The sequence below is a fragment of the Pholcus phalangioides genome, unplaced genomic scaffold (assembly GCF_987345545.1).
Source record: "Pholcus phalangioides strain wild (caught in Gottingen) unplaced genomic scaffold, Ppha-v1.0 ptg000003l_1, whole genome shotgun sequence".
NCBI lineage: Eukaryota > Metazoa > Arthropoda > Arachnida > Araneae > Pholcidae > Pholcus > Pholcus phalangioides.
Window position 1 is genome coordinate 12,251,058 of NW_028301596.1, and position 25,018 is coordinate 12,276,075.

General features: G+C 33.2%; 2 protein-coding genes across 2 annotated transcripts in view; one reads left to right on the forward strand and one right to left on the reverse strand.

Moving 5' to 3' along the window:
• Positions 1 to 1,756: 1,756 nt before the first annotated feature.
• Positions 1,757 to 25,018, reverse strand: part of LOC149088093 (inactive tyrosine-protein kinase 7-like) — an 86,401-nt gene continuing 63,139 nt past the window's right edge. The window contains exons 11-13 of the mRNA XM_089244248.1: positions 24,204 to 24,413; positions 23,679 to 23,911; positions 1,757 to 6,250 (exon numbers count right to left, since the gene is read on the reverse strand). Coding sequence (XP_089100374.1) covers positions 5,672 to 6,250; positions 23,679 to 23,911; positions 24,204 to 24,413 — 1,022 coding nt within the window. The 3' untranslated portion in view covers positions 1,757 to 5,671. The remainder of the gene's footprint in view (positions 6,251 to 23,678; positions 23,912 to 24,203; positions 24,414 to 25,018) is intronic.
• LOC149088094 (uncharacterized) lies at positions 8,812 to 12,851 on the forward strand. The gene is made up of 2 exons (XM_089244262.1): positions 8,812 to 8,886; positions 9,269 to 12,851. The coding sequence occupies exons 1-2, from the start codon at positions 8,874 to 8,876 to the stop codon at positions 9,664 to 9,666; spliced, it is 411 nt and encodes a 136-aa protein (XP_089100388.1). The 5' UTR covers positions 8,812 to 8,873; the 3' UTR covers positions 9,667 to 12,851.

The window sequence follows — 25,018 nt, forward strand, 5'->3', positions numbered from 1 at the left end:
ATTCTATTCCAATTTAAAAGATAGATGGCAGCATCCGTGAGCGCTTTTTTTCCCGCGTGGCCAGAGAGAGAAGTAGTAGTCCAATATATAACAACTCTTCCCCATGTTTCCAACTACCAAGGCTCTCTTGTAGGCGCGTAATGGAATGTGCCGCGGAACCTTGGTAGGCAAAGCCGCTTGAAAGGAACTCTTAATGCAGCTTTGCTTGGTAGGTAGAAACGTATAGGACGACCATATGACCCATATTTTACACGACACCTGTTTTTTTTTAATCAGCACTTAATAAAATATTTCTTTTTTAATTTTACCAAATTCATTTGATTACCATATTTTACCGTTCAGGAACCCGTTTTTGCCAAAAATTGGGTCCCCAAAAATAGGAAGGGTTTCTTATATACGTGGATAGTAGTATTATTGATATATCTTTTCAACCTTTTCCCAAATTTTAAGCCCAAAAAGTCAGGGGGGGGGGGGATTCCATAAAAAATAGGGTTATCAACCATCCTCCTTTAGAAGGGCATGTTCTACTTTTTGATGCCATTGCAAGCGTCCTCTTACGTTTCGGAAAATTGCTTTTTGTCCTCCTTTTCAGATTTCCGAAATTATTTTTCATTTTTTCTGGGGAAATTTTTTTTTTCCTCCGCTTTGAAACACATTTTTTCATTGATACGTGTTTTTCCACACACATTCACCAGTACTTGACTGAACATCCACCTCGTACACATTCTTCTACGTCAGTGTTTCCCAAAGTGGGCAATATCGCGCCCAAGGGGGCGACAGAATCTACTGATTTAACATAGGATCCTATGGGTTTACTTGAGTTGGGGGGCGATGAGAGGAAAAAATTTCTGATGAAAGGGGCGATGGAACAAAAAGTTTGGGAGACTGCTATACGTAGTCCACACGCATTTACCAATAGCCGTCGAAATTCCCAGAATTTTTTCTGTTGCTGCTTTTTTAGCGGTTCTGTTTTATAGAGTTGGGGGAAAATATTGTTGCGGCCGGTTTTATTGGTCGGAATAGTGGCGCTATCTATTGAGGAAATTGGAATAAGTTACGTCAAAAAGAATGCGTACGCAGTATATCCTTCTTTATCGGATCTGGTAACCCTAGTTACATAAGTTGAAATATGGTAATTCAATAGTGTTAAGTTGACATCAAATTCATTTGAAGAATTAAATTAATGGCTTAAAATGTTCTGGAGAGGCACATTATTTCTTCAGCACCCGCCCGATCACATGCTTAACCACTTAACAGTTTTGTTTTTTTGACAAATTGTCTAAAAACAAGCATATTTTTGATAAACAATTTTGTATTCAAATAGATTACATAAATTAAAATCCACTGTCAAAACTGCTACAAGTATTTATTAATTTATGCTAATTTTTAATTACATCAAAAAATGGTGTTTTTACTTAAAGTTGGCTAATTTCTGAACAACTAGCATCAATGACAAGCAGTAAAACCTGACCTTTACACTAGTTTGCTGCTAGTGTAAAACTGCTTTACACTAGTTTTGCAATCCAAACTTTTACTGGACAACTAGAACCATCTATTAGAAACACTGCAAACTAAAGAAAAGAAAAAAAGCAGGGGGAAATCAGAGGATTGGCATAGAAAAATATGCTACCCGAATTGGGCAACTGAACGGTGTTCGGGCAAAACTGTTAAGGGGTTAAAGACATTTTTAATGATACTTTCAAGTTTTAGCTTCAATTAAAAAGAAAAAAAGACTAGAATTTCTCTCAAATGAATTCACAAATGTGAAAAAAGTTTTATTCCTGGTTTTTACAGCCTTCGATGACTAGTGTCCATCTTGATTACAGTCATAACTTAATATCTTACAAAATTCAGTATAAAAAAAGAGGAAAAAACACAATAAATAACGAACCACAAAATTTGACTATATACATTCAAGAAAACTGTAAAAAGAAAAATGATATCTCTGACACGAATTTACGTACAGACACAGATACTCACGTACAAATACAAATAAACATGAGGAACATTATGATTATGCAAAGAAATGGACTTTCCAACAAAATCCCTATATGACTATACAATTGATAAGATGGAAACGAATGACTTGCATGCATTACACATACACTGTGTATATGGGACTTTAAAAACTGGAAGAGGATATACAGGCAAGAAATTTACGCAGCAGAAAATTTAATGGATTTGTGATATGGTTTGAAAAACATAAATTTACATACAAGTGGATATAATATCCACGTATATGAGTTTTACATCATTAAAACCACTTCATAATTATGACTCAAACTCCCGCTACAATTTTCCAAGTGATAACAATTGACTTCCCAGACAAGCATCACAGAATCTCTGCAACTGACAAGTTTTTATGCTTTCATCATTAAAGTGTACTCAAACTAGACAAATGATGCTACTAAGAATAACTGAGGTGGAATCAGCAGAACACCAAATGTCATTGATGTGAGAGGTGAACACTGAAGGGGTGTTCATTGAGGGGGGGGGGAGAGATTGAGAATCAACAGATTTCTTTAAAGTAGAGCTATTCACTACCCAAATGAACCAGGGAGTGTGTCTCATTGGATCACCACTTCCATAGTGTCTAGCTAAAAAATTATTAAATCTCTGTTTATATTGTGTAGGTAACTCTAATAATGTGACTCGACTATGTTCATTGTGTTCAGTTGCCGCTATTTATACAAACTAAATTTTAACCTAGTTTCATGAGTCCACAATAATGAGTCTTGTTTTCTTTATGCAATGAAGCTTTGTTTTTTAATGATTGTGAATTCTTCGATTGTAATGAGATATGCTTAGTTATAGATGTAGAATCATAAGATAGATTATAGCACCCAATGTTTGGATCTGGAGAAACAGAATTTCTTGTGATTGATCTGATATTCAAGAGCTGTTATATACCATTGGTTACCATATTAGATTGACAAATAAGATATATTCAATGGCATCTTGTGCAGATGAAAGCTGAAATGCAGCAGTAATGTATAGAAATCAACTGACTTATAAATCAGATAAAGAAATTTTGGTCAGCTCCAGATGATAATTCTAATTATAGAATGGACAAAACCACAGAGACCTTCTCTGAATATGAAATCCTTGAACCATTACATCTCTAACCACTTATATGACTAAAAAAAAATGTACCTATTATGTCCTTTCCACTTTTTCGATTGCATATATTTGAAAATTCTAAAAGCTTCCTTGAAGAGCATAGGCAATATATGTTTTATATGATAGAATTTTTTCTTTTCTTTTTAGCCAAAATGTCTGAAAACAGTAAGAATATGCACTAATTGCCCAAAACAGTAAAGTCTTCCATATCTGAAATGGGCCAAACTGATTTTGGATTAGATTAATTTTTGACATGAGCAAATACTTCTGTAAAACTGTAAAAAAGATCAAAATAATTGCTTTGAAAGCCAACAGCCAATGACAGCCTTCATTGAATAGTTGCACCAGACTGGTAACATTAAGTGTGAAAAAAACTTCACAAACTTGCAACTCTTTTCCAGTCTTGCAGGAAGCTTTGGTCAACAACATTATTCTGTAGATATTTGATATGACATCCATCAAAGCATTTTCATGATACACGAAAAGGACATTTGGTCAACTCATTAAGTGATGTGGCCACCTCTCTAGGCCCATACGTATCTTTCAATATGTTCATGTAAGAAATTATATTGATTGTTCCAGATGTGGAAGGTTTTTACTATATTGCTAATATTTTCCATTGGAATGGTGATCAATACATTGATCATGTTGTGCCATGAGATCTACAAAAGATTAACGATAATATTTCGAGGATAAAGGTATATTGCAAGTGAAAACCGCGATAGTCATTCCCAACTGATGCTCCACACCTAAAGTTCCTCAAGATCCAGCTGAAGTGCTGCAAGATATTTGAAATTCTAATCTCAATCTGAAGGTGCAGCAATTGTAAAACTTTTGGGATCCTGTCTCTATAGAAACTAATGCTTTTATACAGATTATCAATCAATTATTATGTCCCAATATTTTTTACTCGAAGTGAAAACTTGCTACAGCTTTACTCGATACAACAATAAATCCCTCTACAACAATATTTTTTCAAATCTTATTTAAAATTACCTTTTGTATAATGTTACAGTCCTCTTGATACAGCATCCTTTACTATGATAAAAATCCCTCCATTATAATATTTTTAAAGGTTTTTTCAAACCGCCACAATAATATATTTTTATATTTTGTTCAAATTTGTCTTGAAGAATTTAACTTTAACTTTGTCACTTGTTCTAGTTCTTCCAAGGGCACCTAATAAAATTAGTACCTTGCATCACCTGATCACTGAAAGTGTTAATGAAGTTTTTGGTATTGCCATTTTCTGTGTACGACAAAAAAAAGTGCAATGTGGTACACCACTTTACAGAGACAATGCCTGTGACTGAACTTTATTAACTAACTGATCAACTGAAATTTTTACAGCTAATGAATGATTCAAGATGAATTTTCTGGCGTTACTAATAATAACACCGATTTAGAAAAGTTGTCAATAGTAGCATAAATTTGGTGGTACGTGATGACAATGTTGTCTCTTGATACAACAATAATCCCTCTATAACAATACGTTTTCTTGGGGGAGAGGCAGAGTATCATTATACCGAGGCTTCGTGTATTTTAATAATTAGATTTCTTATTCATTGCTCATGACTGGTATATTGATTATTCAATCAATTGAGACCTCAAATAGTTTCTTTCATCAGAAGCGTCTATTACACTTTCAAAGACGAGTCAAGTCAGCATCAATATAAAAATATTTAAAATGAAATTATAATGCTGTCGTATATTGAGAATTTTTTTAACATTCCCATTCCTGTCAAATCTGAGTGAATGGAAGGAGTCTTGTTTCCAGCATATAGTCTATAATATCAATCAAAGTCTATAATATCGGCAATGATAATGCCTCTCATGTCTCAAAGACAATAATTTAAATTTATCTTTCAACAAAAAAGCTGCATTATGTTTGACTAAATCTCTCAGCTTAACCTTCATGATTTTTCCCATTGAATTTATATAAAAGTAGAAAAATACTAATGAAAAATCTGTGATGAAAGCATTTTTCAAAACAAATCATAGGTTTTATGAGGCTATCTCATTGAGTTTTCAAATTTTTCTGATGGCTGAAAAAATTCCATGCACTCTGACTAAGCAACGACAATTTTATGGGATTTAGAAATCAGTTTTAAAGCTTTTCTCTCTCTCAAAAAAAAGTGAAGCTCAAAAGTCTTTTTTCAAGTGTTACAGCAGTTTTCTATATACTAAAAACATGAATTCGGTACCTAATTCGTTCCAGAAAAGATGATGAATAATTATATCTTTATGATAATTGAACATCTCATAGCCTATAGCAATGGTATTCATGATAGAAAAAGTATTCAGAAAAGTCTTATGATGATCTTGTTTTGATTGTATAAAAAAAGGAAGATGATATATCACATTATTGCACTCTTTTAAGAAAAAAAAAACATTTCTGATTCGACCTGAAACTGCCTTACGCACAAAACTTTTTTTAGCAAATGTTTCCACAACACACACACTTAGAAAAGCGCTTACGTTATCAAATTCCTACACAAGTCTTTCTAAAAAGTTTCATTGATCTTTCTGATGTATATATATATATAATAAATCACAGATGACTGTCCACGGTCACTTCCCCGATTTTGAGCACAACCTCCGAAAATGTAGGCCTGTCCCTGGGGCTGTCTTTCCAGCAGTTCATCAACAGTTCTGACAAGACTAGAGGGCAGCCATCTGGTGGAGACCACCTCAGTTCTTGATGGCGCAACATTTTCAGAAATGCCTCATTTGATTTCTCTGCGAACGGCAGCTCAGCCTGCATAAAGATTTCCCATACAAGTACTGCAAACGACCACACGTCACTCTTGGTAGACCATTCGTCCTCCAGTATAGCCTCGGAGGGAGCCCAGCGGAGAGGTAACTTCTTATTGTGATAATCAAAATACTCTTCAGCATAAGTATCCTTTGAAAGTGACGGGCAGCTTACTTTGATATTCAATCGAGACGTGACAAGGCAGTTACGAGTAGCCAGATCTTTATGAGTAAATCTGTGGTTCGATAGGAATTCCATACCCATTGCTGTTTGATGGATAACTCCCATTATCTGTGGGACTGTTAGTGCTGGTGGTTTTGGGCCTTTTCTGAGACTGTCTTTTCGTGTTGCGAGAAGAAACTGTTTCAAATCCCCCTGCAGAAAAAATAGATGAGATTATTAATTAAAACAAATACAAGAGAACATCTTTATGGGACTTGGGGGGAATCAACAACTGTTCATACTCAATTGAAAAACAAAAAAAAAAACAAGTTTGTTGTTGCAATTACGCTGCCTTTATGTGAAGTGTGAAAACATATTGTAAAAAGTATTTCTCATTTTCATAAAATTCTACTTCTTTATTCAAACTAACAAACAATTATATTCTCTAAAAATATTCCAAACAGTGGAACCTACATCATTGGTCGACACTCACAGAGTGCATAAGTACTCCCCATGAAGAGAAGTTATCCATACTTAGAATAAGACAACCATAAGTATTCTTTATGGGCATTGTATAATATTTTATCATGTGTATATATTGTTTACAATTTTTGTTAATTGCATTTTTAATTGGGTTGCTATATTTTTGAAATATATGACATCCATAGTTTTATGGGCATCTTTTTCTCAGCCACCTCATTGGGCATTTTGCCTGTTGTGGCGTTGTATTTGTATTTGTATTATTAATGAACGTCAACCAAATTCTGTGTTTGCACATGCATTTTTTTTAGGTCTCATCACTTTTTTTTATGGGGGAGGGGGTATAAATTGTTGTATTATATTTGATTTCAATGATAGGTGACTCGATAGCATTAACTTTTTTTTTGTAAATCTGCGGTCAAAGCCGTATGAATATAGTATGATTATGTGAGGAGTGTTGTCATATTGGGGACTTTGAATGTTGAGACAGAAATGCGTTCCCAATAGTTTTGGGTAAGTAGGTCAGTCCATGTTAAAGTTTACCATTGTTTTGTGTGAGTTGTTATAAAATTATTGCGTTCTGTCTCTTCTTCACAGTGCGAAATCAACTTATATTCCTATAGATTTTTTATAATGTTCTCATTATGCTCACATTATTAGATGAATTAATTGATTTTTGATCATTTAACAATTTTTTTTTTGCAAAAAAGGGTTATCAAATTATACACAGTGAACTTCTGTTTAGGAGCATAAGTTGTTCAGTAAACATGTCGTAACCCAGTGTTTCTCTAACTTTTTCATCCATAGCTCCCTGGAATAGCTTAGTAGATATTTTCATTAATAAAAGAACCACTTCAAAGCCCATAAATAGGCACACAAATGAATATCTCTAACTTGTTATGACGCAAGCAAGATTTTTGAGGAAACATTGCCTTATTCCAAAACACTTGTATATTAAATCAAACATCCTCATAAGAAATCATGAAAACTCAAATGATTTGTTCCTCTCACACCAACCGCAATTCATTTTACTTCATTTTCGATTAATTTTGTCTTTCATTAAAATAATAAAAGCAGTCTCGAAGAAAGCTGGGGCCCAGCCACTGAACTTATTATCAAGACAGTTGTAATCATGTGATGCTCATGAGATAATGCAAATATGCAAAGCTCCTTATAGACTAGTCCTCAGCTTAGAGGCTTTGGTATAAACACAGGTTAATTTATTTCATATTACATTGGACCAGTGTTTCTCAAAGGATGCATCACAGCTCCTAAGGGCATCGCCAACTTTTATCATGGGTGTCACGGCCAGGGCCGCAACTAGGGGGGGGGGGGTGCAAGTGGGTCTGGTGCCCCGGGCGCAAAATGGAGTGCTTGCCCTGGCTGACCAAGCATATAATTGGGGCCCTGGTCACGGTGAGCTGAAGATATTCATTTATACATGGGAATATATCTACCAAACTATTCTGGGGAGCTGCAGATGAACCATGAATTGGGCAAGGAAGCTGTGGGTGACAGAAGTTTGAGAACCACTACATTAGACTCTTGCTAATCCAGCATGTATCAGATCAGGGTGTGCCAGATTATCAAAATTGTCGGATAACTGGAAGTCAATTGAAAAAGCCCATTTAAATAATATAAACTCGCGTGCAAAGACATGCAGTGACATGTTTTCTCTTTTCTATGGCTCAAAGAAAACCTGGCTGAAAAATGCCAGATTATTGGATGGGCCGTATGGGATAGTATATACATGATCATATCTGGGCCCGGGGGGCCCAGATATGATCATGTAATAGAGGGGTTTCAGATATGATAATGATCATATTTATGCTCTCGCTTCATAAATTATCTTATTTGGACCTTCATTTGTTCATTATTATCCCTTTTAAATGTACTGAAAGAATGATACATGGAGTCTGTACAAACACAATTATATTTTGATTCTTTAATATTCTCATATTTTTCTTAAGATGTATGTAGGACGTAAGAGAAAATAATTTATTAAAGCTTACAAACTTTTTACTTGAACGAAATTATGAAAGAAAAGGTAACTTTTATGGATTATGAATTCTTTATCCATGCAATGGAACATTCTTAGAGAAAAAAGGCAGGTTGGCAAATAGAGAAAATGGGAATTAAATCGCTATATTTATACGGATGCTTATTTCTCGAAAATCATTAGACGGATTCTTGAAATGTTTTGTGTGCCTTCATGTATTTATTTTTCATTTAGATGGAAAAATATTTCTTATTTTTGCAAAGCAGATAATTGCGAGTGCATGAATATATATAAAGACATTTTTACTAGCGTTTTAGAAGACTGGGAACAAGTAGTTTACAAGATCATATTCCGAGGATGTCTTTTTCGGGTAAGAAATTTTTTTCTTGTAAATACTGTGAAAATCTAATGTAATGATACTATACTCTGGTTCGATGAAATTTTCATAGTGTATCCATCTATAATAATATGGATCTTTCTCTTTTTCTATAATATACCATATATTAATTTTCTTTTTGAGGTTTCAGTAGTAAGTAGTCTTTATTTTTAGTAGATTCATCGGTGTTCTACTTTTTAAGTTTTTCTCAAAAATCCTCATTGTTCGGACTGAATAATTTTTAGTTCAATATATATCACATCAAACTCGCGTTCAACTCCGATATTACTGTACTATACCATTTATTCAAAATTTTATGATTTTTTTAATTGAAAAATATATCTGCGTATAGTTTTTTTCCATTTTTCCAAATCAGACTTAGATTTAGAGTTACGAAAGAAACGTACAGCTAATCTAACTGATGATGACGGTGAAGAACTCATCGCCACAACATCAAAACCGAAAAAAGCCGGAGCTAAAAAGAGAACCTCGAGTGAAGAACCGAAGAAAACCTCAAAAAAGAAACCATCGCCGACATACGATGTGATTTTGGTAGATGATGGATATGATGAACAGAAGTTGATCACGCCTTTTGCTGTGTATTGCGGAAAGGGAATTTCAATTGAAGTAAAAGAATTTCGAGGTACGTGGTATATGTGCTTCTGTCGTGTTACGAGTGATAATGCTGCTTTGAAGCATTTCAATATTGCAATTGATCAAGTCCCCCTGTTAAAAAAGGGAGTAGATACTGTTTACCATCATTTGAAAGATTGATGACATAGCATCTGACTCTTGGTGTGGTGCATAATGGTGGAGTTTGTGGAAAAATCATCAGCATTTAAGGGTTGGAGTAAGACATATACATACAAAATCACTGGCAATAGTATCATCGATCCTTTATTTTCTTTGAATAATGTACGAAGTTCTCTTCATGATCTATTCTCTAAAAATTCATTATCATTAAGACTTCGTTTTATTATTTGCTTATCCATTACTTTTATGAAATACATTGGCGATGAACTAAGACAGCGAGATTTTTATTTTTGCTCTTTCGCAGAACGTTTGACATCTTCTTTCGAAATTGATGAAAAATTAGATTCCGCTTATAACAAAATCATAAACTCAATAGAGAACTTTACAAGGTTTGGAAGTGGGTGGGTTATAAAGACTATCAAACATATTGACATACATACAGGAAAATATAATAGTACTAGTGGTGGATGCTATAAAGTAAAATTGCCAAAAAAACTACAAAATAAAAAATGCATACTCAACATAAAATGTGAAGATGATCTTTGCTTCATTTACTGCATTTTAGCAAAGCTGTTTCCTGTTTCTTCTCATAAAAATGATGTGAATTCGTATAAGAAGTATATCAAACTCTTAAATACAAATAATATAGTTTTTCCTATGGCAATTGACAAAATTCCTTATTTTGAAAATAAAAATAATTTTTCTATAAATGTTTTCGCTTATGATAGTGAGATTTTTCCTATTTATATAAGTAAGAAGGAGACAGCAAATGTAGTTGATTTACTGTATTTTGAAAACCACTACTACTTAATAAAAAATTTTAATCGATTAATGAACACAAAAAATGGTATTCACCATTTTTGCAAAAACTGTCTTATCGGCTTCCAAAGAAAGAAAACGTTGTTTAGCCATAGAGAAATTTGTTTAAACAGAAAGTTTCAAAAACTCTCCATGCCAAGCAAAAACGATTCTAAACTTTTTTTCAAATCAACTGAAAAAATGGTCGAGCACGAGTTTTCCGTATTTGCCGACTTTGAATGTTACACGCAAAAAAGTCTATATGATGATAAAAAACAGGATCTGACTGTGAGCTCTACGCAAGAAATAGAAACCCACTGTCCGATTTCATATGCTCTAGTAGTAGTAAATAACAAAAATAAAATTCTCTATCATGCAGACTATGTAGGAAAGGATGCTGTCCAGCATTTTCTTGTTTTACTCAATAAAATTGCAGAAATCGTTTTAAAAAAGCTTTTAAAAAATGTTCCTATCAATGAATCAACTTTAATGCATACAAATCTGAACGAATGTCACATATGTAAAAATACATTCATTCGTGGAGAAATGAGAGTTAGGGACCATAATCATTTTACAGGGGAGTTTCGTGGGCTCGCCCACCAAACATGCAACCTCCAATTTCGAAATAAATATTTTGTTCCAGTGATAATGCATAACGGATCTGGTTATGATTCACACTTAATACTAAAACATTTGTCTAGGAAAGTAGCAAATGTTATACGAGTTATACCTGTTAATATGGAAAAATTCACAACATTTTCTCTGGATAGAATAAAATTTCTCGATAGTTTCAATTTTCTCAGCGCATCATTATCTACTCTTGTTCATAATTTAAATATAAGTAATTATGAATTCCCTATATTCAATATGTTTTTTGGTGAAAGTGCATATTGCCATCTTTTAAGGCAAAAGGGGATATTTCCATACAGTTACTTTGACTCACAAGAAGTTTTAAATGAAAAACAGTTGCCAGAAAAAAATAAGTTTTATAATATTTTGACTAGAAAATCAGTAACTGATGATGAATATAAACATGCTCATCTAATATGGAAATACTACCAATGTAAAACTTTTGAGGACTATCTACGTCTGTATCAAATGACTGATGTTTTACTGTTAGCTGATGTTTTTAATAGTTTCAGAAAATTGTCATATAAATATTATGAAATCGATCCCATATATTTTCTTACAGCAGCGGATTTGTCATTTAATGCAGGATTAAAAAAAACTGAAGTGAAATTAGAACTTCTAACGGACGTTGATATGTATCTTTTCATTGAATCGGGCATACGTGGAGGAATCAGCTACGTTAACAAACGGTTTGCAAAAGCCAATAATCCATACATTGATGGTTATGATGACAAAAAACCTAACAGTTATATCATGTCCATCGACGCGAATAACTTATACGGAGTAGTTATGACTGATTTTCTTCCAATAGATAATTTTAAATGGCTTTCTAACCGTGAAATTCAAAAACTGGATGTAACGAAGATTTCAGATAACTGTGAAACTGGCTATTTTCTTGAGGTTGATCTTATTTATCCCGATTCTATTCATAAGAAAACTGACGACTTTCCATTAGCTGCAGAACATTTAGTGATAAGTTATGATATGATTTCCCCCTATCAAAAACGAATCATGAAACAGTTGGGTCTTAAATTTAATAAGGGGGTGAAAAAGTTAATACCTAATTTGTTCGACAAACAAAAATACGTTGTTCACTATCGTAATCTAAAGTACTACCTTCAACAGGGGTTGAAAATCAAAAAAATACATAGAGCTTTGTCTTTTAGACAAACTCCATGGTTAAAGGATTACATTTTATTCAATAATGATAAACGTATAGAAGCAAATAACGAATTTGATAGATCTTTTTTCAAACTTCTTAACAATTCTTTTTTTGGTAAATCGTGTGAAAATGTCAGAAAACGTGTTAATGTAAAGACCGCGGTAACCAAAGCTCAGTGTCAGAGATATATGTCAAATCCTGCTTTAGAATATTTTGAAAGCATAAATGACAATTTCGTAGTTTTTAAGTTGAAGAAAACTAATCTTTTGTTAAATAAACCCATATATGTCGGTTTTAGTGTATTAGAACTTAGCAAATTGCATATGTATAAAGCATATTACGACTATTTCAAAAACTTTTATGACGAAAAATGTTCTCTAATTTACACTGACACCGATTCACTTTTATTACACATCCATACGCGTGATCTTTATACTGATTTGAAGAATCATTTCAGTCACTTTATGGATACTAGCAACTATCCTACCAATCATCAATTGTACAGCAAGACTAATACAGGAAAATTAGGATGTTTCAAAGACGAAACAAAATCAGTACCAATTAAAGAAGTGTGCGCTATCAAACCCAAGATGTACTCATACATTTTTGGGAACACAAATAAAAAGACTGCAAAAGGCATAAAAAAAAACGTTGTTGAAAACATTTCGCATCAGATGTACAAAGATGTATTATTCTCAGATTTATTGTTGCATCATTCACAAACTCTTATCAGAAGTCGGAAACATAAACTGTCAACGATAATTCAAAATAAAATTTCCTTAACTCCTTACTATGATAAAAAATTTATCGATGACAATGGAATAACCGTTAAGTCATTTGGTCATTACTTACTACGAGACTCTTAATTCTTGTTTTCTGTATCCATTACCCTCGAGTGAAGAAAGTATTATATTCTTCATGATATGGAGGTGAAAAAATGGAAGATGAACAACGTAGATATTACCCAAAATGTAGTGGTTTGGGTGTATTTGTACCACATTTTGAGTATAACTATGTTGTTAATATCTTTTATTTATTTTATCTTTATATTACAGTCGTTGCTCGTTTCTATTAACTTCGGGGGAAGGGGGGGGGGGGGATGGAATAGAAGATAAAAAATTCGAATATTACTTAAAACGTGATACAATATACCCAACAAAAAAAATCATGGTTTGAGTATACTTATTTTCTATTAATTCATCTTCTTTGCACCAAGTCAATGCTGGAATGAAATTTGAGGTTTATAAAATCGAGCGACGAGTGAATAATGAGAACATTTTGTGCCAAATGTTATTATTACTATTTATAATCTTTTAAAGAAAATGGAGGTGAAACAACGTCTGAACAATGTTTCAGCACATGCAACTGTTTTGTTATTACAGTAGATTCTCAATAGTCTGCCTGTTCCTAATCTGACGTTCTTTTGTTGTTTTTTTTGGGGGTGGGGGGATCCTTCGAGCATAGAAGAGGAAAACATGTCGCTGCTTGTCTTTGCATAGAAGTTTATGCGACACGATAACCTAGGATCCCTTATAATTTCCATCTTTTTCATTAATTGTTAATTTTAGACCCCAGGAAACCACCGGGGATCTCGCGGGAGTACCGACTCAGACCAGTATTGGTTCGATAAGTCTAGCAGTTGGGGTCCTCGGCTGTTGGATGAGAACGGAAACCAGAGGTTGGGTTGACGATGTCCAATCCAAATCCTAGTTTCACCTGTATGGGGATTCTAGAATCTACTGTGTTACATGCATTTCCCTGTGGTAGGGCTCCTCATTTGTGTCAGATTATCGGGAGTCTACTGTAAAATGAAAGCAATATTACATTTTTCATAAAAAAATAATCAGAGAAAAATTAGTCTGGATTATATTTCAAGTTTATCGTATTCATTGTGAGTTATCATATAAATTGCAGAACTGTTGCTCGTATGAATAATTATTTATTATTTGGAAATACTGAAGCAATTTCTGATTGTATTTATTGGGATAAATGGTCTTGTATTTCTACTTGTTCCCGGTCTTCAGAATAAAGAACTTGAATGATTGCAGTTTTTGTTGTGTGTCTATTTTTTTGTTCAGTTGTATGTTTTACTATATTAATACTTACTCTCTCTCCAAGTTAATGAACTTAGAAATCATCTACTTCAGTTTCTCTTCATAAAGAAATGACAAGAAAAAAAAAATATGCGTACAAAATATTTTGTGAAATAACTTTTATTGTTTGAACATTTCAGACATTTTGTACATTTTTTTTTCAACAAATCAGTTTTAAAAAAATCACAGCAATACAAATTACATATGTTTGCGGTTACAATATGTTTTCCCAAAAGTGTTCATTGGGTATTTTTCACAATTTGTAGATACTGTGCCGAACAATTTCAAGTTTTTTTCCTCAAATGTCGATGGATTTCTTCAATAACTTCTTTTTCACTTTTCAGCATTTTAAAATAACCAATCTTACTAGAGTTATTCCCATCTTGGATATTGCATTCAACAGCATCTTTTAAACAATCAAAAAGATTGTTGTAAAATAGACTGCCATATATTTGGGGAACGAAATGGGATTCTTCTTCACGAAGGATGATGAAACCATACTCTTCATTCACTAGTGAACAGTTAGGCAACCATTGATTATGAAGGGAATCTAAAATGCTTTTATTACTTAAAATTTTAAAATAGCGTAGATGGAGAGAACAACATTCCAGATAATCGAGATCCTGTGCTACACCATCTTTGAGAGCATCAATCAAATCAGAATATAAATTTGGAGAGCAAAAAATAGGCTTTGCTTCCGAAGAAACGTAGATGTAACCATATCGCTCCATACTTTTAGAATAGATTTTTTTATCATTACTATATCTTTTTATATAACATCTAAACCAACGTTCATATAACTCCTCCTACAAAATTATGGAATGACGAATAACAAGATCGAATTTTTTTATTAAAAATGAATTAGGACCACTAATTGGTTTAAAGCAAACTCTCACAGTACTGTATGACATCGCTTTGAGGTATATCAGGATAGTTCAGTACTTGTTTCGAAGCAAAAGCATGCATTTTTTTCTCATTTTCTTCTTTATTTCTTGTTAGCTTGTCCAGTCTTTTACCTCGCACAATATGCGCAAGGAAATATAAACAGAAAATACCACATGTTCGTGAGAATGGGGATTGATACACCGTTACATTGTATTCAATTACTCTCGAGTTTTTATGCATGAATCGTAAGATATGTATGTTTTTGCATATTATTCCATAACTATCAAAATAATAACATTTATTATCATCGAAATACATAGCAATCCAATGTGAACCTGGTTTATGTTTTGTATCTAAATTCACAATAAAGGCCTTATGCTTTCTTCGTTTTTGTTGGGGGAGTTGGTCACATGCAAAAACTCCGGCGAACACTGGTGATAGTAAACCATCGCTATGTGCTATTTGAAACAAGTCAATGGAATTCATGTTTAGAAATCTGTGTAAACGTTTCTAGATTTATCAATTTGCACAGTTTTTGGAACTTGAGAATAAACAATCAAAGTCATCGTCTCAGTTAGAGCTTCTGAAAATTTCATTTCAATAGAAAGATTTGAGGTTTCTATAGTGCTGATGTAATCTTGTTTATCTGATGAATAGTCAGGCGTGAGGTCGAAACCAAATAGCATGAATCCCTGAGGATAGTCCTCGTAAAGTATCGGAATATCTGTAGTACTAGCAAATTTATTTAAATCTGTGAAAAGTGACATATAACTTCGAGCGTATGATTTAGCAGAAGGGGTGTAGGGATTTGATGGATATGTGACACCGTCTTTTCTCAAACATATATAATTTATATTCGAATGTCCGAAATTAAACGGATTTTTTCTTTCATCACCGCTGAAATTTTTGTTTGGAACTAAACCAAGAACAATTCTACTAGGAATCTCACTTAAAAATGCATTTGCAATAGAGTGAGTTTGCGTCCCATTTGGAACAGTAAAAGTTTTCAAATCCGATTTTCGTATCGGAATTTGTATATTCCCTATTTCTAATGCTTTGGCATGGCCTAAAAGAACAGAAGGAGCTATTTGTACTTTTCGCACGTACAAACTAGCGTCTGTTATTTGTAATTTAGTGTCTGTTACATCGCTCATCAACACAAACGAATCTTTATTTCTTTCTAGTTTAATTCTGACGTCTACACCATTTATCAGAAGTTTTGGTTGTTGAGCCAAATCGAAATGAAGCAATCCGAAAAGATCCATTTCTTGCGATGCCTTACAACGTTCATGTCTTTTTTTCAATCCCTTATTAAGACTTGTCTGGGGGTCAAAATTGTCCAGTTTTCCAGCAGTATCTTTGATATAGAGGGAACTGGTAAGATAACTGTTTTGAGCAGCTTCTGATGTGAATAATAATGATTCTATGTATGCTTTGTAAGCATAGTTAGCGTAGTTGTTGATGGGCTTATCATTCAAAAATACTTGCAAAGAAGAAAAACAAGTATTTAAAATATAGTTTATTGGTGTAGATTTACTTGTTTCGGGCAAATCGGATCCGTCTTGTTTAACGATCTTAGCTTTCAAGTGAAGATAAATTTGAGACGGATCTATATATTTTTCACTATTTGTGTTATTTATCAAAAATTCAATTGGGCCTTTTTGGGTGATGCTGGCAACTGGCTTCACTTCAACAAATGTTGAACCTTCCACAGCGACTTGAATTAATTGTTTTTCAAAAACATCTAATTCTGACTTGAGACAGATACAACCTTTGTCCTCCATGTTGAAAGAGAAGTGAAAAAAAATACATGAACATATCTTTTTATAATTTTAGGAAAAAATATCTTTCCGTCTTTTTTTAATCTTTTTTTTAGTATTTGCACGTCGCTTTCTGCCCGAACCTGACTGCATCTTGTCAACTACATCACCTGCAATTTTATCTCGCATTTGCATCAATCTAGATTTAGCAGCTGTTTTAAAGTTCTGGCCTTGTATAACATCAGATGCTACCTGGATTCCCGACTTCAAAAATTGTTTACCTAAGTAATGACCTACTTGGGATAATAATGGTACAGCACTACGAAATATATTGGAAAAAAAACCATTTCCCCGCTGAATTAATCTTCCTTGAAAATAGGGCAAACCATTGCCAGTTTGCTGACTGATGTAATAATTGCAACATTGTCGAGCACATAACATTCTTTTGGTGAAATATTATCTATTATGATGAGAAGTAAACATATAATTCTCTTATATACATATGTATATCCATGAAAGTACACCTGCTTCTAAATAATATCTATTATGAGAAGCGCTGGAGAAAAGTTCTCTTTTTACATCTCTATGAAAGAAAGGGTAAGAAATACTTTCCCCTCAGAAAAATTCAAAAGTTCACCAGATGTTGAACAAATTTGAATTTCAATAGACTCGATGAAATTCTTACTTACAGAATAATACAAAGGATTATTATAAGATCTAACTATCTGTTGGTTTTCCCCCTCATTTAGAACAGGTATAATTTTCAACAAGGGGGCCATAACATTTCCTATGATCTGACTAGTTATCACATCTGTATAAATGAATATTTCAGAAATAGCTGTATGCAATTGCAACGGATATTTTGAAAAATATATGCCATGTGGAAATTGCAGCCTCTCAAAACCCAAAAAATCAGCTAATTCCCTTGATAGAGTTAATTTATGGTTTTCTGGTACCATTATTCTCGACATATTTTTTTTTAGCATGTGAAAAGTAATTTTTTCGAAACTGTGCGTCAGTTGCTCACCTCTAGAATATAGCCCTTGAGGCAGGGAAAATTTTTCTGTTTTTTCAATTTCTATTTTACGCCTAAAGGCAACCTCTGCTATTTCAAAGAAATCCGAATTGTTAATTTTAACACTCTCTTTGTTATATACACGAGCAGTCAAGCCATGGGAAAATTTTGTAACTTCTTTATTCAAATTCATTAAGGCAGCAAAAGATGCAGCATCATTCTTGTTGACGATCAATTCAAAGCCATTTGAAACTTTTATTTGCACATATTTTTCAGTTTTATCGAGTGAAAATTCGACTGCATTTCTATTCGTAATCAACTTGATATTTTCATTTAAAGCTTCAAAAAATGATAATTTTGAGAATTCTTCTTTGACGTACTTAACCGGAATCATGAAATTTGGAACCAGAAAACTACGTTTGTCCACTAGGGTGAAATATTGCTCACTAACATCACTCCCCGTAGACCTAAACTTGAACGTTGATGTGGAATTTATGATTGCGTCTTTCACAGGTAAATGCAACATGTATAGCAGTTTATCGGCATGCTCAACAGTAATCTTTATCTCATAGTCTTTTGGAATAGTCACAATTACTTCAGTATCTTTAATTTGAAACGATACCAGATTAGTATTAGCTGTATGCAAAATTCGTTGATTAATAGTGTCCACATCAGGAGAAATGAATATTTGATATTCTCTAACATCAGGTTCATCTATCTCCTCTGTGAACGAAACCTGATATTTTGAATTACTTTCAGTAATATTGTGCCATGATTTTGGAAAAATGGCATCAGTGAGCGCACATTTCCAATCACCTTCTAAATGTAACGGAGTGAACAATTTTGTCACAAAATGACTCTGTGTATTTTGTGGAAACAAATCATCATTAGCATTGCTTGCAAGTGTCACAAAAAATTGATTTTTCATTTTTTCAAAGCCGTTGCTTCAATCCAAGAATTGAACTTAGGTCCGAAACCATGCCACTGGACGAGATACTGTTTGCGTTTACCAACTTCACGTGATTTTAATATTTTTTCAATTTTCCAAAATGCATTTGAAGGTTTTGTCACTCTTTGTAATTCGAACTCATAGAAGCGTCCAATCAATGGTTCACCTTTCAAATCTATTAAATCATACGTCGGTGGTTGAGTTTTATATCGTGATTTGATTAGAAAAATTTCATGTGTCCAATGGGGTAGATAAGATTTATGAAAAACTTTCCGCGTTTTCGATATTCTAACCTGATCGTTTATATTCAACTTAAATTTAGTGTTTGCATTAGAACCATATAATTTCTTAAATATTGTCGAATGATGAATTTTTTTAATTTTTGACGGAGCAAAACCTGTGCTGCGATTTATAGAATCATTGATAGATTTGACTAAGGCGGGTAAAAAGTCAATGTATTTATATTTTGAAGTGTGAGTGAAAATCCGATATATTTTTTCCTTAATTTGGCGGATTTTTCTTTCTGCTAAAGAAGATTTATTCGGAGATTGAGTTCCATAATGATGAACACCATAACTTTTAAAAAAACTTTGCAATTTTCGATTAAAAAATTCCGTTCCGTGATCAGTATGAAGTTTCTGACACTTCTCTCGTTTAAAAAGTGTTTTGAATCCTTCTAAAACCTGTTCTTGTGTTTTATTTTTGAGCGCATGAACAAAAAGTTTTCTTCGAAACACATCAACAACGACTAACAAATATTTTATTCCTTTGTTTTCACGTGAATATTTTTTCATATCCATCAAATCAGCTTGCCATAACTCATTCGGTCCTAGAGCTATAGTTCGTCTTGTGGGAAACCGATATCTCACTGGTTTATGGAGTGTATACACATCCTGACTCATCAACCAATCTTTCGCTTTCCGTTGAGAAATTCTTGCTTGCTCAGCTAATTTTCTTACACCTCCAAATGACGCCGGGCTTTCGAAATTATAGTAGATTTTTTCTAATAGTTTGACCATTGTGCACCAGCAGGTTCGTGACTTCTACTCCGTTCTCTGCGGCTTACCAATTTATGTTCTTTTTTCTTAAATTTACTTTCCCGTGAGGGTGTGAAATAACCTTCAGGAAAATTTACTGAACTTACATGGCCTTCAGGGGAGGTCTTTTTTGATAGTGTCACCAGGCTTTTCCCCTGAATCTGTATAGGAGACGTATGTGCGAAACTTCTTTTTAGTACTTCATTTTGTATCCATTCCAAAGGAATTCCAGTCTTGATCAGTTCTTGAAAAAACAAATTAAAGCCCGGGGGCCAATTTATGTTCTTTCGGTTTCTCAACATAAATGAAAATATATCAATCACATGACTTCCTGGTAGCAAATCTCCATTTATAATCAACTGACCCTGTTTGTTCCAAAATAGATTAGCTTGCTTCATTTTATCTATAAGAGCCGGAACGAATTTTCTGGTTGTTTGTGGAATTGAAAGCAATATTTGTTGTACCATTGGATCTTCATCAACTAATTCGGCAGAATTGCTTATTGGAATAGCTTCTTCCTTCGATTCATCAGATGACTTTTCAATAGAAACTTTAACGGGCTCATACGGCGTGTGAACAAGTCTTTTGTATTTTGATACCATGTTATTAAGTATCTTAACCTTAACATCATCTGCCATGTGATTAGTATTCAAAAGAGATTCGATTTCATCTTCCGTTCGTGATTCTTCAGAAATTTGCATACGTCGAGGTAACAAATATTGTTCTGGGACTAAAGCCATTTTTTGAGCCATTTTTTATCGTTGGAAAAGACTTCCTAATGCGCTGATTACAGTTGGAATCAAATATGGTAAAAATGCACCTCCGGTCTGATTTGTTAGCAACTGTTTCTTGACAGTGTCTGAAACTTTTTTGTCAGCGAGCTTTCTAATCACCGTCTTATATTTCTTAAGCTTTGAGATATTTGCTTTTCCAACATTCCCGTTCAGGGTATTTAAACATATTTCACATATACAATTTAACTGTGATCCAGTGAGCGTTTTCAGTATAGCGCGACGTTGAGATGGATTTGCTTTTTGTAAAAATGCCAACATATGATAATTCTTACGTATTGACTTCATGCTGAAGGAACATACACCCAATAAACACCATCAAAATCGGGAAAGCATGAATCTCTTAAACGAAAGGTTTTGTTGCTTAACGGATGACAATCGATCAACAAATGCCCATATGGATTCTCTGTCGCTTTTTTATAAGCATCAATAAAGTACTTAGATTTACTTGGAAACATTTGTCGCGACAAACATTGAATTTGACTCGAATCTCTGTTGTTTCCGAATAAAATAAGATAATGAGTGTTAAGAGTGATGTTTCTAAATATCTTATTTTTAGGAAACAAATTTTGAGTCAAAAGTATTACACTTTTATTTCCATGATGAGAAGTAACTGTAAATAAGCGAGAGACCTCTTCATTCAGAGATTCTAATAAATCATCAATTACAATTATATCGGCATTATTTTCAAACGCTTGAGGTAGCCCCTGATGGAAATTTATATTTCTTTCTTCCAAAAACCATTGTTGAAATGTTGAATAACACCACATTATACTTTTTATGTCTTTTCCATAAATGTTACACTTCAATAACTTCCTAACTAAAGTAGTTTTTCCACTTAACGTAGGTCCAGAAACCACAGTCGTAGATGGAAATCTAAAATGAAAAAGATCATTCTCTATCACGTCCTGTGTAAAAAAATTTGGAAAATTCATTTTTATTCAAAACTCCACCTCATGCGTGAACACGAGTTAACTTTCTTGAGCTGTGGTTCTTGAATAAGTGTTAGAAGTTAGCTCCTTCTGAGATAAATAGATTTTTGGTAGGTGGAATTAAATAAATCTATTCTAATAAGTTTTACAATCATGATAGAACAGAATATTGCAAAAAATAAAAATAAATATATAAAACTGTTTCTCGCTTATTTTGAACTCTTACATCTCTTTTTCTGATTTTCCTAAAAACTCTACAGCAGTGTAGGTTAATGTTTATGACTATAACCACTACACTACCGCAGAGTTGATAGAATTACTGCTTATAAACTTGAAGTTTGTTTATTATCATTAATAAAACGAGGAGACATGATCATATCTGGGAGACAACCACCTGCTACATGATCATATCTGGGCCCCACCCCTCTATTACATGATCATATCTGGGCCCCCGGGCCCAGATATGATCATGTATATACTACTAGTGCACAGAGGATTATTGAGAGTCTAGTATATTTCATTTCACTTTATATTTTATATCGAAAAGTACATGGATTCTTTTTCTTTTTTTTTTTTTTTTGGAATGATATAAAAGAGCTAATTTAACACACAACAAGAGAGTGAGAAAGTATTTCATAGGTTTGGGCTAAGAACTCCACTCCAGTTGTTAGTGAGGTCAAAATATTGATTCCATTGGGCCTGGGAAGAGGCCTCAAGTCGAATGAGTCCTAAACTATTGAAGGTTTTGATTAATATGCATATGGAAAAAAAAAAAGCAATATCTTTTGTTAATTTGGTCTTTCATTAAAATAATAGAAGCAGTCCCAGAGAATGCTGGGCCCCAGACACTAAACTTGTTAAGATAGTTGTAATCATGTGACTCTCATGTGAGAGACAATGCAAATATGTAAAGCCTCTTATTGACTAGCCCTCAGCTACAAGGCTTTGGTATATTTACTAATTGCATTGCAAAGAATCTCTTGTTTATCAAGTCTTAATCTGTAAAAACTAAAATTTTTCACTTGTTTATTGAGTCAAAATGTGTTTACAATTTTTGTTTCTTAAGAAACTGAGTCTCTTACTCATAAACTGAGATACTTATAATCTAAAATGTTACTGCCCACATATTTTTGATGTAATACTGATAACGTTCATGAGAATTTATAGCTTTATATTCTCTCGTTATTAATACATATGAAATTATAAATTTTGATTTATATTTATTGTTGATTCTCATGAAATTTGAATACATTGTGTCCCTGTCAGTTTATATTATATATACAATCGACAAAAAAAATGTTCAGAGTCTCAGTGCTTGTCTGATAAAATCAATGGAATATGTTCTGATTGTCAAGCTTAAACATCACGATAAGTGCTGAAACAGACAAAATCCCTCCTCAGATTTGCCTATCACTTAACATGGTTAAATTTAAATTTTTTCCCCCACCATGAATTTTTAACAAACTTTTTTGCCAACTATATTTTATTTATTAACATGTAAAGAGGTGTCCCTAAGAATTTTTTTGGATTTTTCGGTTGACATTTTTTTTTGATAATTTTGTCTCATTTTTGTGTCCAATTCATGAGCCCTTATAAGTTAATTTAGAATAAATTTGTACAGATTTTTTTATCTACTTTTCATTCACAGTATCCTACTCATGTTGGTATGAACTTGTATAATTTTGAGTAAAATAGTACTTTTTGGAAGTTTCATCAAATGTAACAAGTTCTACTACAAATGTAAGCTATTAAACAATAATCAGTGTGAATGTCATATTAATTAAGTGATGGTACTAAATATGATCATTTTGGTGAATGAGTCATAAAATGCTTGTTAAATTTACTTACAGATAATGTAGAAAAAATAAATTCAAAAATACAAACAATCCAAACACTTCCTTGTATAATGTTCCTAAACATTGATTCATATTGGTGCTATACCATAAAATATAGTGATATAATGCATAAATCGATTTCTCACCCAATCACTGTATTCCATAATCACAAGAAATGGCTCAGATTCACGGCATATTCCCAGGAGTTTAGCGATATTATCATGATTCAATTTACGGAACATGTCCATCTCTCTTTTAAACTCAAAGTGATGATTCTCATCCCTTGTCTGCAGAGCTTTCACCAAAACGACAGTCTCAGATTCAGGATCAATGATCCCTTTGGCTTTGGCCAAGAAAACCTCTCCATAGTCCCCATGTCCTATGAGAAGAAAATGCAGACTTCAGGGTGAGTTGAAATATTCATATAATTTATACACTTCTTTTTTAAAACCATGGTATTCAATCTAATTTTATTATTAATTTTATTATAATTTTTTTATAACATCTACACGTAACCACACATTCATTTTTCTAGCTTTATGCCTCAATAAAATCTGTGCAAAAACCAAAACCATAAGCAATACAGAGATGCAATGGATTTCTTGTCTGGAGGTCTCTCTCTTCATTCACGAATGGGATGAAAATAACATTCATTAAACATTATCACATACCCAACAGCATCATGGTTTGCAGATCATGACGTGGAAACTGCACTTTATCATAAGATGATCGACTCCTCTTTGAGTGATGAGAACTCGAACTGTGAGAATGAAGTTCACCGTCACTTTTCCCATTGCTTCCTCCATCTCTGAGGGGTTTAGACAAAGCCTGTTCATTCATTTCTGTGTCATGTTGCAGATCTCCATTTTCACTCTTTGCTACTGTTGAATAATAGGATTTGATTATATAAAATCATACATTTAAATCACTAAAAGAGAATCTGCACTGTTAAGATAACATTATATTATTCATAAGCAGAGTAAAAACTTGTGATAAATGTGTTATTGAAATACATCAAAGGAGAAAAACACGAGCAATCATGCAATGCTAGAAATGAAAAATGATCTTGCATAAAGTTTCTAATATTTTGCCTCATATACAGTCAATGCTTGTTTTTAAATATTAGGGTTGACTTGAACAACTGGTTAGTGAAATCGAAAGTTTATAAAAGAGAAAGAGATGGAAAGACATTGAAAGAAATGGCATATTGTTTAGGACCAGAGGAGAATTGGAGATTCATAAAATCGAGCATGACTGAAGGTATCTTATCTACTCGTCACAGTTGTCAAAAACTAAATTCTCTATATGATTTCACTAAGTTGTCTAAAAGCATGTGTAGTCATAGGCGTACACAGAATTTTCTCAAGGGGGTTTTCAGATTTTTTTTCCTTCTGGGGGGGGGGGGGTTACATTTTTCCTGCAAAATAACACTATAATCTTGGATGGGGGGTTTATTATCCCATGGTTAAAGTAATTAAGCATATGT